Source organism: Vulpes lagopus, chromosome X (assembly GCF_018345385.1).
Source record: "Vulpes lagopus strain Blue_001 chromosome X, ASM1834538v1, whole genome shotgun sequence".
Lineage (NCBI taxonomy): Eukaryota > Metazoa > Chordata > Mammalia > Carnivora > Canidae > Vulpes > Vulpes lagopus.
Genome location: NC_054848.1, coordinates 17,367,691 through 17,384,065, shown reverse-complemented (window position 1 = coordinate 17,384,065; position 16,375 = coordinate 17,367,691). Strand labels below are relative to the sequence as shown.

Below are 16,375 nucleotides of genomic sequence, written 5' to 3'. Positions count from 1 at the left end.
TTCTTTATATGTGTGTTTCTTTGCCATTGTGTCCAATGACAGAGCTTCCCTAAATTAGGATATTTTCGAGTATTTTTCTTTATATGTGTGTTTCCTTGCCATTGTGTTCAATGACAGAGCTTCCCTAAATATTTTTGTCTTATATATCTAACTATAAAATATGAATATACTAAGATAGTTGATAAGTATATACATATTTAACCAAAAGCACATAATAAGAACTGAATCCTGTTTCTCCTTTGCTTCTCAAAATCCTATCTATACTCTTACAATCTTAACTCTAAACCTCTTTGAAAAAAAAAAGAGGTAATCTGGGGAGTTAATAGGAGAGAATGGTGGCTAAGCTCATATATAAGATAAGGTTATTTGTGACTATGAAGTAAGTTGAGCACTGTAAGCATAAAGGACTTATTCACTACATTTTAAGGCATCACACAAGTGCTAACATGTTAAATTACTGTCATTTCTAGAAAATATGAAACATGAACATTTTTGTACTTTAGGCTTTTTTATAATATGCTTCAACAGAATCATGTATTTTTGTCATTACTTATTTATTTAATGATTTATTTATCTGTGAGAGACAGAGAGAGAGAGTGCAAGAGGGGGAGAGGGGAAGAGGGAAATGGAGAAGCAGACTCCCCACTGAGCCTGGAGCCTGATGCAGGGCTTGATCCCAGGACCCTGAGATCATGACCTGAGATGAAACCATGAGTCAGACACTTAACTGACTGAGCCACCCAGGTGCCCCTATTATCATTATTTTTAAAATCTAAGAAAATACTGTCACACTTGGAAGTCTATGTAATGGAACCACTTTATAGATTAAATAAAAAAGTCATTGATAATTGCTTATCAAGTTTTGGGATAACCTGTATTGGGACCTTTCAGGTCTAGGCTGAGAGATTTTACACTAACCCCCAGATCTCAGATCTAGGTTTGGGGATAACTAATATTTAGAAACCCTAGGGGATGACTATTTATCATTTAAAACTCCTCATAAATGTCACTTTTTTAATGTGACTTCCCAAGAAGACTCTGGGGTTTCAGCTCCCAGGCTACTGTACTACTCTGTTCACATACTCCTACTTACCTAAAGTTATTACAATGCATCTCTTTGTTTCTTCCCTCTTGGTTATGATTACCTTCTAAGGAAAATTTATGTTTTATTCACCTTTGAGTCTACAGTGACTGGATGACTTTATGTACACAACAAATATTAACTGAATGAATTAAGAAGTGAATTAATCTTTGGGAAAATTAAGGACACAAATTAATGTGCGTGACAGGCAGAATTTATTACTTATGATCTGATTTTAAAAAGGTTTTAATACATTAACTCACTGGTTACCTGACACAACCTACAGGCTGTGCTAGAAAATCTTCACTGAAGTATCTGTAAGTATTTCCACTGATGGTTCAGATCATATTTCATGTTCAAACGTTATAAAAACAAACAACCTTCTAGGATCAAAAGTAAAATAACTTTTTATTTTTTTAAAGATTTTATTTATTTATTCATGAGAGACAGAGAGAGAGAGAGAAAGAGAGGCAGAGACACAGGCAGAGGGAGAGGCAGGCTCCATGCGGGGAGCCTGACGTGGGACTCGATCCCGGGTCTCCAGGATCATGCCCTGGGCTGAAGGTGAAGGTGGCACTAAACCACTGAGCCACCCGGGCTGCCCAGTAAAAGAACTTTTTTTTTTTTTTTTTAAAGATTTTATTTATTTATTCATAGACAGACAGAGAGAGAGAGGCAGAGACACAGGCAGAGGGAGAAGCAGGCTCCATGCAGGGAGCCCGATGTGGGACTCGATTCCTGGTCTCCAGGATCACACCCCAGGCTGCAGGCGGCGCCAAACCGCTGCGCCACCAGGCTGCCCCAGTAAAAGAACTTTTTAAAAAACTTCCTATCCCTATTTTAAGAATATATATATATATATATATATATATATATATATATATATATTCTTATATATATACTTATATATATATATACTTATATATATGATGACAACTAGGATGCAACATGATGACACTAGGTGGTTTAAAACTGTAGTCTGAAGGGACTGACAACTCATAGCCATTCAAGTAAGAACCAAGTAAACATTCTTTATACAGTTATTGGTAATCTACTTCATCTGGTGACTATGATTTCCCCTTAAACATCATTATCTACTTAAAAATAAGTAAAAGCAGCCAAAACATTCTAAGAGATAAAAAAGAGTTGATATACATTACTGCCTATCCAACACTAGGTAGTCAATAAGTATTTGGAATGAATGAGTAAAATTAAGATTTACGTGATAAAGCAGGGGTAGGAATAACAAGGATGGCAGGCCTCTATACTGCTCTGTACTGCAGACATTTATATTATAATGGGGGAAAAAGCAAAGGTGCAAATACCTTCAAATTATGACAGTTTAAAAAAAGTGCCAGCAGAATAGTTTAACTGAGGAGCTATGTTAAAAAAAATCATTACTTATTATTATGATAAAAAGGCACATGTACAGAGAATAACACAAGGTAAGCTAAGTATGGTTACTATTCTTTAGGACCATTTTGGGCAAACCTTCTCATACATATTCTCATAATTATTACCAAAAAGCTGTAAGGAAATAAGGCACATGTAATATGGTACATGATGACCAGTCATTTGGGACCACAGGAGGGAGACATATGGCCATGGTGGACAAGGAAGGGGGGCACGTGGGAAAAAAAAAAAGCTAAAAGCAACTGTCTGTCCTGCTCAGCTCCCACTGATCATCAGTACTAATTATCAAGGATCATGTCTTTCCCCTTCTCTATGCTCCTCACTAAAATGATTAGTTTGAAAACTGGAAAAGGAGGAGCATAGAGTTCCAATTAAATCCATTCATTCTTGCAATGGGATCATAGCTTTACTACTTTAACTTTAGGCAAATTAATCTGCAAATCTTCGTATACAATGTATAAATTTAAAGTATTTGTGACTGGGTTACTCTCTTGGTCATACATGGAAAAGCAGAAGTCAAAGATGAAAAGTCCTAGGGATGTGGTAACTCTAAGGCCATCTCTGATTTAAATACAATGTGTGTTTCCTATTTAGAATCCACTTCCACTCAAATTTTCCAACTTCTTAAAAACACAAAAATTGAGGTGAGATTTCCTTCAGAAAGTTTATCTGAAGTTTTTTTTTAATCCCTGAGGAATAAGGAGTTAATTTTATACAAGTCAAGTTAATAGGAAGCATTCATCTTTCTTTAAAAAAGGAAAAGTGGCAATATCTAATGTTACAAAAATTACATGTGATTCAAGGTCTCCTTAAGTCATTAACTAGCTAAAATGCTACCTACCATTCTTAGCTATCTTTGGAAAATTTAGAATAATTTTTAATATCATGCTTCATATTGTTGAGATTCCACTTAGAAGTACATGACAGACACAGATCAATTGTAAAGATTCAAAAGCTATCAAGTAAATCAAGTCATTTTCATAACCCAAAAGCCTATGAAAAGAAATAGAGGTTCTCATGCGAGACATATGTAAGAAAAGAACTCTTACCATAAGTTGGGGTGCTTTCTCGTCTTCCTTGACTACTTGATCTTCCTTTCTCATATTCATAGCAATACAAGACAGTATCTTCCTCGACAATATTAAACCTCTTTCGATATTCCTGATCCAGAAATGAATTTGGTGATTCAGATCCTTTATGCACCGGCTTGCCAACCATATGTCCTCTGAGGTCTTCACAAGGAAGGTTTCCTTTTTCATCTCTAAAGAAAGGGAAAAATTAAAGGAGAAGGATGTAGGAAAGTGTTAGGGTGGTAAAATGGCAGAGAGGGTGTAACACAGTTCATAATATCCGTTTCATACAATATAACTTCTGATCTTTCCAAACTTTCTTTGAGGTTTAAAGGGCAATTTTTAGTTATTCCTATATTGCAGCAAAATAAATGCTGAGGATCAGAGAGGTCAAATGACTTGCCTAAACACCATACAGCTAATAAATAACAACATTGGACATGAACCCTGGATCTTCTAACTCCTGCTCTACTCCATTTCCACTGTACTATGTCATACAGAGGAAAATCATGTCAGCACATAAATTTAGTGCTCAATTCAGTACGTGTAAGTTTAACAACGCTAACAGTATAGTTTTTTTTTTTTTTGTGCCAGGTTAACTACTTGATGCATAGTAGTATTTGTGCTGCTTAAAAACAAGGATGTGTTTAAAAACTACCATCTCGTAAGGATATTAGCAGCCTTAAGAACCAAATTAGCATTCTATAAACTGGTATTCTTAAGAATTTCAGATAGCTTGTTATTAGTTTAAAATAGACCTTATTGAATAGACTTTCAGTATTTAAAATCTATGGATCCCATTTAATAAAAATATACATTCATAGGGGATCCCTGGGTGGCCCAGTGGTTTGGCGCCTGCCTTTGGCCCAGGGCGCGATCCTAGAGACCCAGGATCGAGTCCCGTGTCGGGCTCCTGGCATGGAGCCTGCTTCTCCCTCTGCCTGTCTCTCTCTCTGTCTCTCTCTCTCTCTCTCTCTCTCTGTGTGTGTGTGTGTGTCTGTCATGAATAAATAAAAAATAAAATATACATTCATAGAACTAATTCTAAATGGATAGATAAAAATTTCATTACACATTTCTTATGGAGATAGGGTAGAGGAACCTGACAAAATATGGAATTTAGCATGATGCAGGTTGATTTCTTCTATAGGATTCTAGAAAAGAAAAATCTCATCATTTATGGGATCCCTAAAACTGTTACTCACATATAGTATTAATTTACATAGCCCAAGCAACTGGGCCCCTAATGAGTAGTATTTTGGTAGAAATACTCCACTTTGGATGGGTTAAATTGAACTTGTTTATTTTATGATATGTTTCACTGACTAGCTATGAAGTTTTTTTGTTAGAAAAGCCTGTCCTCTAGAACACCACTATGAATGTAAATGCAATGTTCTTTCCCTTGCAGATCATTAATTTTATTTCCTCCTAGCTCTTAATTGTTTTCAGTTCTACCCTAAACAGTGCCATGAATGCTATCAAACCAGATAAAAATTTAATTTTATGTTAAGTGCTAAGACTGAAATCTTAAATCAACGGAACTAACTAAATTATAACAAGACAGATAAAAAACCAAAATTTTAATTGATATTATGTCTTATAAAATTGTGATGGGCTTATAAATCTAATGTCAATTCCAAAATATGAGTTACAGTTCAGCAAGAGTATTATACTTCTATACTTGTGTACTAGGGTACTACACTTTTGTAGGTATATGCAAATGTCTAGATTTAGGTCTGTCCAAATGAAGAGAGCTACATTCCTAGTATTTGAAATATGCTGAAAGTAGTAAATAATATGCTCAAGACTGATTGAATCAGCAAGTTGCCTCATGTATTTAACTTGTCACAAGCCGAGACTGCCATTTACAATGCTATTCACCCTTATTTTTTAAAAATAAAAGTATTACTTATTGTTAAATTGTAACTGGATAGCTAGTTCTTAGGCAACACGAAGAAAACAAATACATAATCCAGACAGAATTTTATTTTCAGCAAGCTAAACATTTTTCCTGAACATATTGCCTGATGCTGTTTATTACTGTTAGTCCTCTATCAAAAAGAGATTGACACTGCAATTAGCTTGAAAACAGCCCTAACAAACCTGTAGCACTGGAGTAAGGTTTTGCCTATCTATAAATGGGCAGACATTTCTATCAGGCCTGTGACATGAATGCTAATGCAGCTGAGATTAGAGGGTGATTCAGCTCTAGTTAATTCACCGTGCTCTATTTATATGGACATCCCCATGGCAGAAAATTGCAAGGGCTGGTATTACTCTGTAATGGTTAGAGGAGGGCCTCATACCAACAAGGAAGATTTATTAGATGTGTCTATATGAAATGCATGCAAATAAAGTTGAATTAAGAAACGTACAAACCAAAAAAAAAATCTTTGCGGTAGAATGAATTGATATATGTATTGTGTGTGTGTGTGCATATTTGTGTCTGTATCTCTGTATGTGTGCTTGTGTGTATGTACTCACATCACGAGTCCCTGAATAACTCAATGTGTTAATTTGTCTTGCTGTACAAATTAAAATAAACTTTTTTAACGTTATGTGTGTAACAAATCTATGCTTTCACTCTGAAAAGGATTTAAGGAAACAGATGAAAAGTTAGAATACTGCTTTAATGGATTTTCTTAATATTTAATGGCTCAGAGTAAAATTAATGAGAGAAATCAGTGTTTGCACTTGAGAGTTGTGCAAAGATATACACATTCTTGATTTTTGTCATAGAAAAAGAAATTCAGTTAAGTGTGTAAATGCACTATATGCTGTGGTAATGAAACTATGTAAAGTCATAAGACATATAATTAAAAACTGACCAAATTTCACTCACTCCACATACATGAGTGTTTTGGAGAAAAAAGGTACTTTTTAGAGAAAAAGGTACTTTTTCAACTACATTTTCTTCTGGAATAAATGTGTTCAATTGCAAGCCCATGAAAGAATCTCTACCTGACAACTAGCCCTAACATTTTTAAGGTTTTTTTTTTTGGTTTTAAAATGAGAGAGATTTTTATTATTTACAATTGAAATGAACACTAACATGCCTATCCTACATAAACATGATTTTTAAATATAGGCAAAAAGAAATGTTCAGATGAGTTAAATTAAGTGAACCACATTTAATATCAAAATGAGAGAATGAGATAAAAGTGCCAAGGCTGTATGTATACCATAACTTCAAGTCAAACCAGAAAATGCAGATAATTTATATGTACAAAGATGCATAAAAAGGAACTCTGATATATGGATTGTTCTGACTGTGCTATATTAAATGACTGTGTGACTTGAATAATAATTTGACTCAAAATATACCTAGAAAATTCTATTAAATTACACACTAGACTAAGGATCAATTAAAGTGATTATGAATTTCACTGAAAAGTATGAAGCTTTCAAGCAATACTGACAAAACAAGTACCACGATGTTGATACTTTAACTTCTTGTATCTTTAGTGTTTCTAAATAGCACGTTCAAGCTTTTTGTTGGCTTCAATATATTGCCATAATCTTATCTCCACCATACTGAGAGGACAGAACTCAATCATTTCATTCTTTTGTCTTTTGAAGTGTATTTTAAACACTTTCTTTATAGGATATATTTTCTTTATAATAATTTCCTCCCTAACCAAGAGAAAAAGAAAGAAGATTATAAAACTGCAGAGACTTGATAAAAACAATTTTCTGATGTTTATCTGTATATGTAGCCCTTGGAATGAGGTCTCTGAAATAATCATTTGCATCGAAATAAAAATATTTCCAACTATATTGAAAACAAACCAAAAGAGTCACTATTCAAAACACACGTTTTTATTGCTCCTCATGCAAGGGTATTCAGAAAGTCTGACACCATCTTAATAGAATCAAAATGCAACTTGTGTTTGGCTAGGATATCAGAAAGATCTGTACATCTGATTATAAATTTAATGTAAGACTGTAAATTATATACTAGAAAGATTTGTGAAATCCTAGCTTAGTAAATTATATTTTCTCATAAACCATGTTCCCACAGCTACATTTAATTTTCAAAATTAAGAACTAAAATGTTTATAAAATGGACTACAGTTTTATTACTAGGCAACAATACAGTATTTGCAGGCACACCATGTTGTCATGTAACATTTAGATCGTAAAATGTCAGTACCATCATATCTGAGAGAATGGAACATTAGGTACACTGAAGGATAATGAAAATTAATGAAAACAAGGAATTTCAGTTCTTTTATATACTGAAGAAATTTAATATGAAGTGTGGCTTGAAAAGAGACCTTAAATTACTGTTTTTGAATGACTGCACAACTAATTTAAAAATGGAGCCAAATTCTTTGTGACTGGTATCAATTATTCCCATTTAGTGGTGGCCCTTTTCCATAATTTTTATATTCCACAAGGCTGGATATCACAATGCTTTTGGACAGAATGCATTATGGCACAAAGTTGTAATCTTCCACACCTGCCAGGAATTTCAAATAGGAATCTGGAAATGAAATAGAGATACAGCCTCAGAAAATAGACTCTAAAGGCAACTCATTCTCTTGCAAATTCTTTCTACTTTCTGACAGAAACATTAATGAACTAATAAAGGAGAAATTGTAGATACAGAAGTATTAGGGGAAAAAGAATACTCTCCCTTCTTATCATCTACCCTTCTTCCCAAAAGCTCCCTTGCTGCACATATTTAAGAAGGCATAAAAGTTACCTGTAATTTTCTCCTTTAGCAAAAAGTATGGAATGCTTCAGAGTAACTTGGGATTTCCTGGGGCTTCTTAACCAAAGACCCTCACTTATTCTTTACTTATTAAAAGAATCTTAATTGCTATTTATTATTACTTTCCAACTCTTTCCTATTATATGAGATAATGTTTACAAGATACTTCATGTATAGTGTTTAATACAGAGTAGTTGTTGTTAACTACTAATCAAAGTGTGTTCTCTACAGTGCAATAGTTTTCCAGAATGCATTCAGAATTACTATCTAAGAAAATATTTCAGGTGTTCCTTGACAATTTACTTCACGGTTTACATACAGTTAGACTAGTCTTTAGATAGAAGTTGCCCAGAACAACATGATGGTTGGTTTTATACCTGGGAATATATGGTTCTGCAGGAGGAGGGGGGATGTAGAGATCCTGGAGAGCAGAACTGTCTCTTTTGGTTGGTGTACTGATGGTGCTGGAAGGCGTAGCAACGCTGCTTGTGGGACTTCTAGGTATAAGAGGCTGGTTAAAATGAAAAAGAAAATACATACGCACACAAACAACACACAAAACAACAACAACAACGACACATAGTTATCATTTTAAAATTATCTATTTCTGCAAAGCTTTTGAACTTGGCTGAAATCAAGAAGCGTATTATTTAGTACCTGGATATTCCTTGGAATCTCCAAAATAACTAGTTTATTACTTTTGAGGTTCCCACTTAGTTCTCAACTCACCTTATTCTACGGCATAACCACGTATAAGCTATTTATAAGGTGAAAGCACCATGTAGTGTTTCATAACGGTAAGATTTATTTCACAGTCAGAAGCTTATTTAAATTAAATTTGCTTTGTTGGAATCCCACCTTTGAAGGGAAGATAATAAAGAGTAACTTTCAAAAGAATTAGCTCACTCACATCCTGATTGATATATACAAGAAAGATATTTTGTATTTTTTTCCCAAAAAGATATACCATTCTCTTAAGTTAGCAGAATGTCACAGATTCTCAGAAAAGGTTACAAAAATGGAGGATGAAAGGCCAATACGAGAAAATACTTTCTTTTTTCATAAATATAAACACAACTAACTGTCTTCTCAAGGTCATTTTATGGTACATCTTCAAAAGTATGGTGATTAATGTAACACAATCATTTCACCTTTCATAGGCACACACATTTATCATTGTTTAAAATAATGTTTAGATACACAACTATAGATTGCATTTTCATGCCTGTTTAAGTATTAAATACTTAGAACAATTAAGATAGCATATTTGCTGAATTAAGTGATACACCAGGATGCATTAACTCAAGAGCACTTCCAATTCTAAGCTTCACAGCATTTGGAAATGATCTTTTGGTTTGAAAAATTATCCTAAAGTGAGACTAAAATTCACAAATTTTCATGTTTATCTTACAGATCCTACTGATTACCTATATATACAATAACATTAAAAATAAGAATTTTAGTGTAATCGCAAACATAAAAGTAATGATCACAAAATGAACTATATCTTCACATAAGATGTTGCCATTTTAGCCAATATGCAAACACTTTTAGCATATCTATATAGACCCACAGTTCTATTACTTTAACATGTATCACTGGACAAAAAATGGCCTATTACAGCTATTTTATATTGTGACAGTGCTTTTGTACAGATAAACAAAATGTTAAAAAAAACCAAGCATAAATACAATGTACAATGTAGGCAACTAGGGTAGGCTACATAGTTTATGACTCAGTTCGTGGATTTTATCTTCCTTATTGCACAGCTCACCTTAATAGGTTGAAATCATACATCCTGCCAAAATGATGGCTAAGTTTTAATCTATGTGAAATTAGAAATTAAAGATAGAAGGGAAAAAGAATTGATAATTTATTTTGGAACTCTACAAAATTCTATCTCATATGATATAAAAGAAGTCAGAAACTATACGTGTTAAGGGATTTTGAAATACTATTTGGAGTATGCAGTAGACTTATGTTTATGCTGATTTTGAAAGAGTGTCCAGTTAAATTATGTGTGTCTTTTAGTTACAAAAATCTTGGCAATGGGAAATTGTGAGATAATGTAGGTGATCAAGAGTCATCTGTATGGATGAACACCATGCAGCCTGAGAAAACGAAGAATTGTATTGTTTCTAGTGATGTATTAAATGCCTGTACAACATTCTCTGAATGATAGTTTTTTTAGATCAAGTCTTTAGACACACTATATATATAATCACCGTGATGTGATTCTGTTTATAATTGCTTTCCTCTTTGTCAGGACATCTTGGTATTAAATACAGACGACATAAAAAATAAGTCTATGTTTCATTATTATAGAAATAAGAAAAAAATCCATTATGCAGTACATTACTTTCCAAAATTTATTAACAGATATACTGTAAGAGAAAAACTTACATTCACTATGCTTTTAAAATGCTCTAACATCTCTTATTTTAAAATATTCTAATATTGCAAGTCAACTTAAGAACAGGTTCTTGGTAAATTGAACACCAATAAAAATTAATTAAAAAAAATAAAAACATAAGCTATTAAATAACACACTTTTATTCTCTTTCTTTTATTTTAGGGTCACTATTTCTATTCTGAAGACTCCTTTCTTTTATTTTACTATCTATGGGACTAAAGATCATCTTTCTTGGTTAGTATCCATCTCTGCCTTCCCCAGACCAAGAGGAAGAAAGGAAGGATGGAAGGAAGAAAGAAGAAATAATAGTTAGTGGTTACAAGTATATTTTAAATAGCCCCAGGAAGTGTGAGGTAAGGACAAACAGAATATTTTATTTTGCCTGGATTATTATTAGGATTCTACTGGGATTCTTACTAGGATTCCTTAGGGTACATGTGCCTTTCCCCTTCTAGTAAACTTAAATATTAGCCATGTTGGCTTCCTTCAAATTGCTATTTTCTCTGGGTTTCTATTTTCAAGAAAAGAGTTGCTATATCATCAGTTAGCATGATGAGCTAAATTAGTAAATATGTGGAAGAAAAAGACTCTTAAATATGTTTACACGGGTAACAGGTTTGATTGTGCCAGCTGGTTCAATGAATTAAAGTGGTTGAAAAAACAACTTAGTCTTTCAGAGAAAACAAATTAGTCAATCCTATTGTTTAACTCAACTGGTTAGTTGTATTTACTGATAAATCACAGAAAACCATTTCAACTGGTTTATCATGCAGATATTATCTGGCTAATCAGTACGCTTTGTACCAAATAAAACACACAGTAAATACTAAATATATTTAATATATTTTTGTCTACTAATTGTGTTACTTTCGTCAAGCTAATCCACACTAAAAAGTAAACATTCTTCTTGAGAATCTTATTTAAAAATTATACATTAAGCAATGAAAAAATAAAGTATGCTAAAGTAGAAGCTTCATGGGAAAATGGAAATGGCTACTTAACCCCAAAGAAGTCTTTATGATAATTTAAAATAAAATTATAATTTTTTTGAAAATATTTCTACCTTTGAACAAGAACTGAAAGAATACAAAATTAAATGACTAAAAAATGAAAAAGGCATTAAAGAACATAGAAAGATAAGCAAAATTTGACTAAATGAAGCACAGAATAAATGATGCTATTAGCTGAAATCGCCAGCAAGAAATTCCTAGTTGTAACGAGTGGCATTAAAATTACAACCACCACCAATAACCATTTAAGGGTCTTAAAATACACAAAAAGCGACAAATACATCTTCCCTCATATCAAAAAAAGGAGTTCTCTCAGCATCCAATTCACATTTTAATAGGCATATTTCTTAGCTTCAGAAAAAAATATCCAAATATTTTCGCATAATGCAGAAAGATAGTTTTTCCTATCTTGGCAACATTTACTTTTCATCATTTGTTCATAACATAATAAAAGAAAAGCAGTTACTACTGTACTATGAAGAATTTCTAATTTAAGGAAAAATGTAGAAAAAAAGGGTAAAATTTTATTTTACCTTTTTGCCACTTTGATGCTTTCTCTTATATTGGCAAAATATGGAAAGAGAATTAAGAATTATCGTCACTGAAATACAAGGTTATTTTAAGACTGCGTCTTGTTACTCAAGTGAGCATGAAGCTTCTGTATAACTTAGATCTGCTATAGGATGCAATCACATATGATAGGGATCCATTTTAGATTCTATGCAAACAGGTATTTTTCCTGGAAGGAGCTTGTCATAACATTTGGTTTTCATATGTAAATAGACATAAAGCTATCCTTCCACAGATTCAGTGAGACTCTGAAAGGGAAGAGGCATTTGCATATATGTTATTTCTCTGCTAAAACAACTCTGATAGATTTCTCAGGGCATGCATCTCTGAAAATATCCAGATTCTAAATAAAATGCTCATATGCATCTCTTCAAATATACATTGATAACCTAAAGTCAGTTAATGATAACTTACTACAGTCAACGGGACTACTACTAGAAATCTACTAGGTAAAACATACACATACATTTTTTTCATATTGTCAGTTTGAACCACATAAAGGCTTTCAAATTGTATCCTACAATATGGTACTGCATAAATCTTCCTCTGAATCATGTGTGATAACTTTAGTAATGGTATCCTACTCATCCAGTTTAAATAGCATTGAAAGATTGCAATTATTATAAGACAAAATTTTCAGCCTTTGTAAGGAATCACCGAAATCTCACTTTAAATCCTCTTTAAATATGGCTCAGGTCTTTTCCTTATGTCCCCACTTCTAACGTCTTTAAGGTAACTGAGTACATCTGGAAGGTATACCTCTGAAACTCCACTGGTCTTAAATAAGAGAAAAGAACTTCCATACTTAAGAAACTACATTTAACATTGAGATTTGACTCAAAACATTTGACATTTTAACAACTCTTGGCAACCTTATCTTAATTTAGTTGTTTCTCTGTCTGGTAAGTGATCTGGCTTTCATAGAGCTATAGAAAGTCTTGAATGACACCAGTGACATAAAGACAGCCCCAACATTAAAGATTAAAACAGTTTGTTACATATTATGTAGTTCTCTCTAAAATTCACGAATGCAAAGATCACAAAGAGCTTGCTTTGCCTTACAGGGGGGAAGTACCCATTGAAAAATGAATGATTACATCAAGTAGAAAACCTGGCCACTTATTTTAGTTACTCTTGGGAATAAGCACAGACTCAGGTGGATCACAATACCCCATTATTCTAGCACAGAACAGTTACACAAAGTTCTTACTCAGTTCAAACACATTTTTATTATAATTCCCAACACAAGTACCAGAATATTGTTTTATGTTAGCGACTTTGTTCTTAATCATCTATACAAATGCTCCAGAAAAAAATGTATGCTGGATTTTGGGAGGCAAGACACTGTATACAATTTGTAAGTTTGACCATATAAGAATGTTAGGTCTAATCTGAAAAATTATTGGGCATTCTTTTCCCTGGGAAAGCTTTTCTTAAGTAGTAAATTATTTGAAAAGAACCTAAGCAAAGGAACCGCATGTATTCAAAATGCTCCCACCCAGTTTTTTCACAGTTTTTATAGAATCTAAATTCATTAATACAAAAGATTTGAGTCTTCTTTTATAAGCATGTAATCTTTCCTGTCAAACGCAAAGAAAACATTTTTTTTCTGATCATTAATTTGATCAGGAAACCATATCTGTATAGGTTTAAAAATACAGATATATGTGCATAAAAATACGTAGTTACATGATATACAAGAAATATAGACCAGAGTCATATACTACGAAATGGCTTTATCCACTGAGTCATCAAATTTTGCACATTGTACTGAGACTACCGTGAGTGTATTTATTCTTGTGCTGTCCAGTCTTATTGGAATAGTTAATACTGCAACACTAAAAATGGACTTCCAGTTTTTGTTAAATTACAGTAAACATCATTTTAAGATATTAATTAAAGAATGAGAAACTAAAGAATGAAGAAACTGAAAAATAATTTTTGCATTTTAGGTGATTATCTGTAGTCAGCGTAACATTTGAAAGCATTTGGCTGAAAAACACAAATGTGATTTAGATACTTTAATTAATTTGCTTAAACACTGCTGAACAAAAATGTGATGTGACAATTGCTTGCAGCTATTTACTAATTTGAGCATGTAAAACATATCATTGTTTCTGCCTCTCAGGCAGCACAATTACATTTTTAGTTAAGATGTATTTTCTTCTCTAGTATCATACCTAATACTGGTTATCTTCCTCTTCAAAACATGCTTTTAAAACAAAACTCTCAGAAACATAAATTTTGTTAGCAATGTTTTTTTTTGGTCACCCTGACCCATAACTTTGATATTAAAACAATTTTGTTATTTATGTTTTGGTTTTCACAGAATACTGTAACCATTCATATCTGTATGTATTGGAAATGTTACATAATCAATTAATGTTCTTCAGTTGTTATACCAGTTGATAGACAAAATCACTGTTATGACTATTTGCTTTCCATTTCTTTTTCTGCTCAAAGTTAAATATCCTGTAAAAATGGCATCAAGATAATGCTAAGCAATAACATTTTAAGTAAAAAGCACAAAACGACACAAGAAACTCTCACACAAATATAAGAGATTAGAATGCAACTTAGGAACATAATTCTAATGATACAGCTTGATGTTATTTCATATAAAAATGTGTTTAATTAAACCTGTACCAGTATACTGAATTCCAACATTGATCATAGTGATCATCTGAGATGCATTCTCACCAAAAAAGCTGTTCTTTAATGTTTTTAAAAAATTGCTGATTCCCAGTGATGATTTCAATCAACATTCTTGCTAGTGTCCTGCTAATCCTCCCATGCATCTTGTAAGAAGAAAATGACAACACCCACGCATGCCTGTGACCTACTTACACTAACTTAAAACCACAAACATCAAAAATATACCTTGAAGTTTATTCAGAGTTCCCCGGGATTTTTTTAAATTAAATTGGAAGAATTTGACCATAAGCAATTACTAAGGTCACCAAAATCCAGGACATTAGTAGAGGTGCTACCAAGAACACATTTTTAAAAACAGTCTTGGAAAGCAAGAAATCCCTCGTTTGTTTCACAGAATAAAAGATTCTATCTCAGGTAAAACATCTCTACTATTTATATATGGGTGCAGATGACAAGAGAATTCAACTCCAGATTAAATATGTTTGTAGTATTTGACTAAGGTATCTCTAAGTCTCTCAATTCTATTGCAAAATGTTTGAGAAATCAGAAATTTAAAAAAAGAACTGCCAAGTTTCATGAAATGTACTAATGAAATTGCTCTGTGAGCATGAAGTTGAATTGTATGCTTTTGTTTATTTGGCTATAATTTCATGAATTATTGTCACAAGAAAATCCAAATCCAAATTTGTCATTATAGTTGATTGATAACAGAAGTTACTATCCTTTAAAAATATTTTTAGAAATAAAACTTCTTTTATGAAAACATGGTATGCTTTAACAATCTTCTACCTTAGGGTAGACAAGATTAAATTTTATTTGTGTAGGTACAAATTATTTTCTTGTTAGTTTAAAAAATAATTATTTCTTGTTAGAATACAGTTTTCCTTTTTTAAGATGCAAGTATTAGTGTCTGCCTCCACACTACACAAACTTTGCCATATTTTATTTGAAAATGCTAGTAGGTAAATTAAGCCTGGTAGAGAAGAAAAAGTTGAAATAGACATACTAAATTAAATAAATGACATAAATTATTTCTTTTTTTAACCTCTATTTAAATCATTCTTAGTAGACTATTAGTATGGAAAAAAATAACCTAAGGTCCAATTCTCCGGGTGTGAACACTGAAGATTTATATTTAAGTGAGTTAATGGGCATTTTAGCTCCAATGTATTTGGACACATACAAGAAGCAAGAATATAATAAGACTGGTACTTGTGTTTGCACAGAGGATTATTACTGCATTAAGCTCTAAATTTCACATCTGAGGTCCTTTCTTTGACACTAGAAAAAATATGTGCCCTCAGGCAAACTCACAAAGGAATCCAAAACTGCCTGTGAGACCTTCTTATATCATTATTTCTTTGACTTTACCCCCTCTGGAGGCAGTCTACCTTTAATCTATAGATTCTGGTACCATCAGGTTTTGTCCATCTTTGGTTAATCTAC

At 32.7% G+C, this 16,375-nt stretch overlaps 1 protein-coding gene across 5 annotated transcripts in view; it reads right to left on the bottom strand.

The window, feature by feature from the left end:
• Nucleotides 1-16,375, bottom strand: part of CNKSR2 (connector enhancer of kinase suppressor of Ras 2) — a 273,141-nt gene that overhangs the window by 99,261 nt on the left and 157,505 nt on the right. For all 5 annotated transcript variants that reach the window (XM_041741834.1, XM_041741837.1, XM_041741833.1 and 2 more), the window contains 2 exons: nucleotides 8,659-8,792; nucleotides 3,544-3,755 (listed from right to left, as the gene is read on the bottom strand). In XM_041741834.1, coding sequence (XP_041597768.1) covers nucleotides 3,544-3,755; nucleotides 8,659-8,792 — 346 coding nt within the window. The remainder of the gene's footprint in view (nucleotides 1-3,543; nucleotides 3,756-8,658; nucleotides 8,793-16,375) is intronic.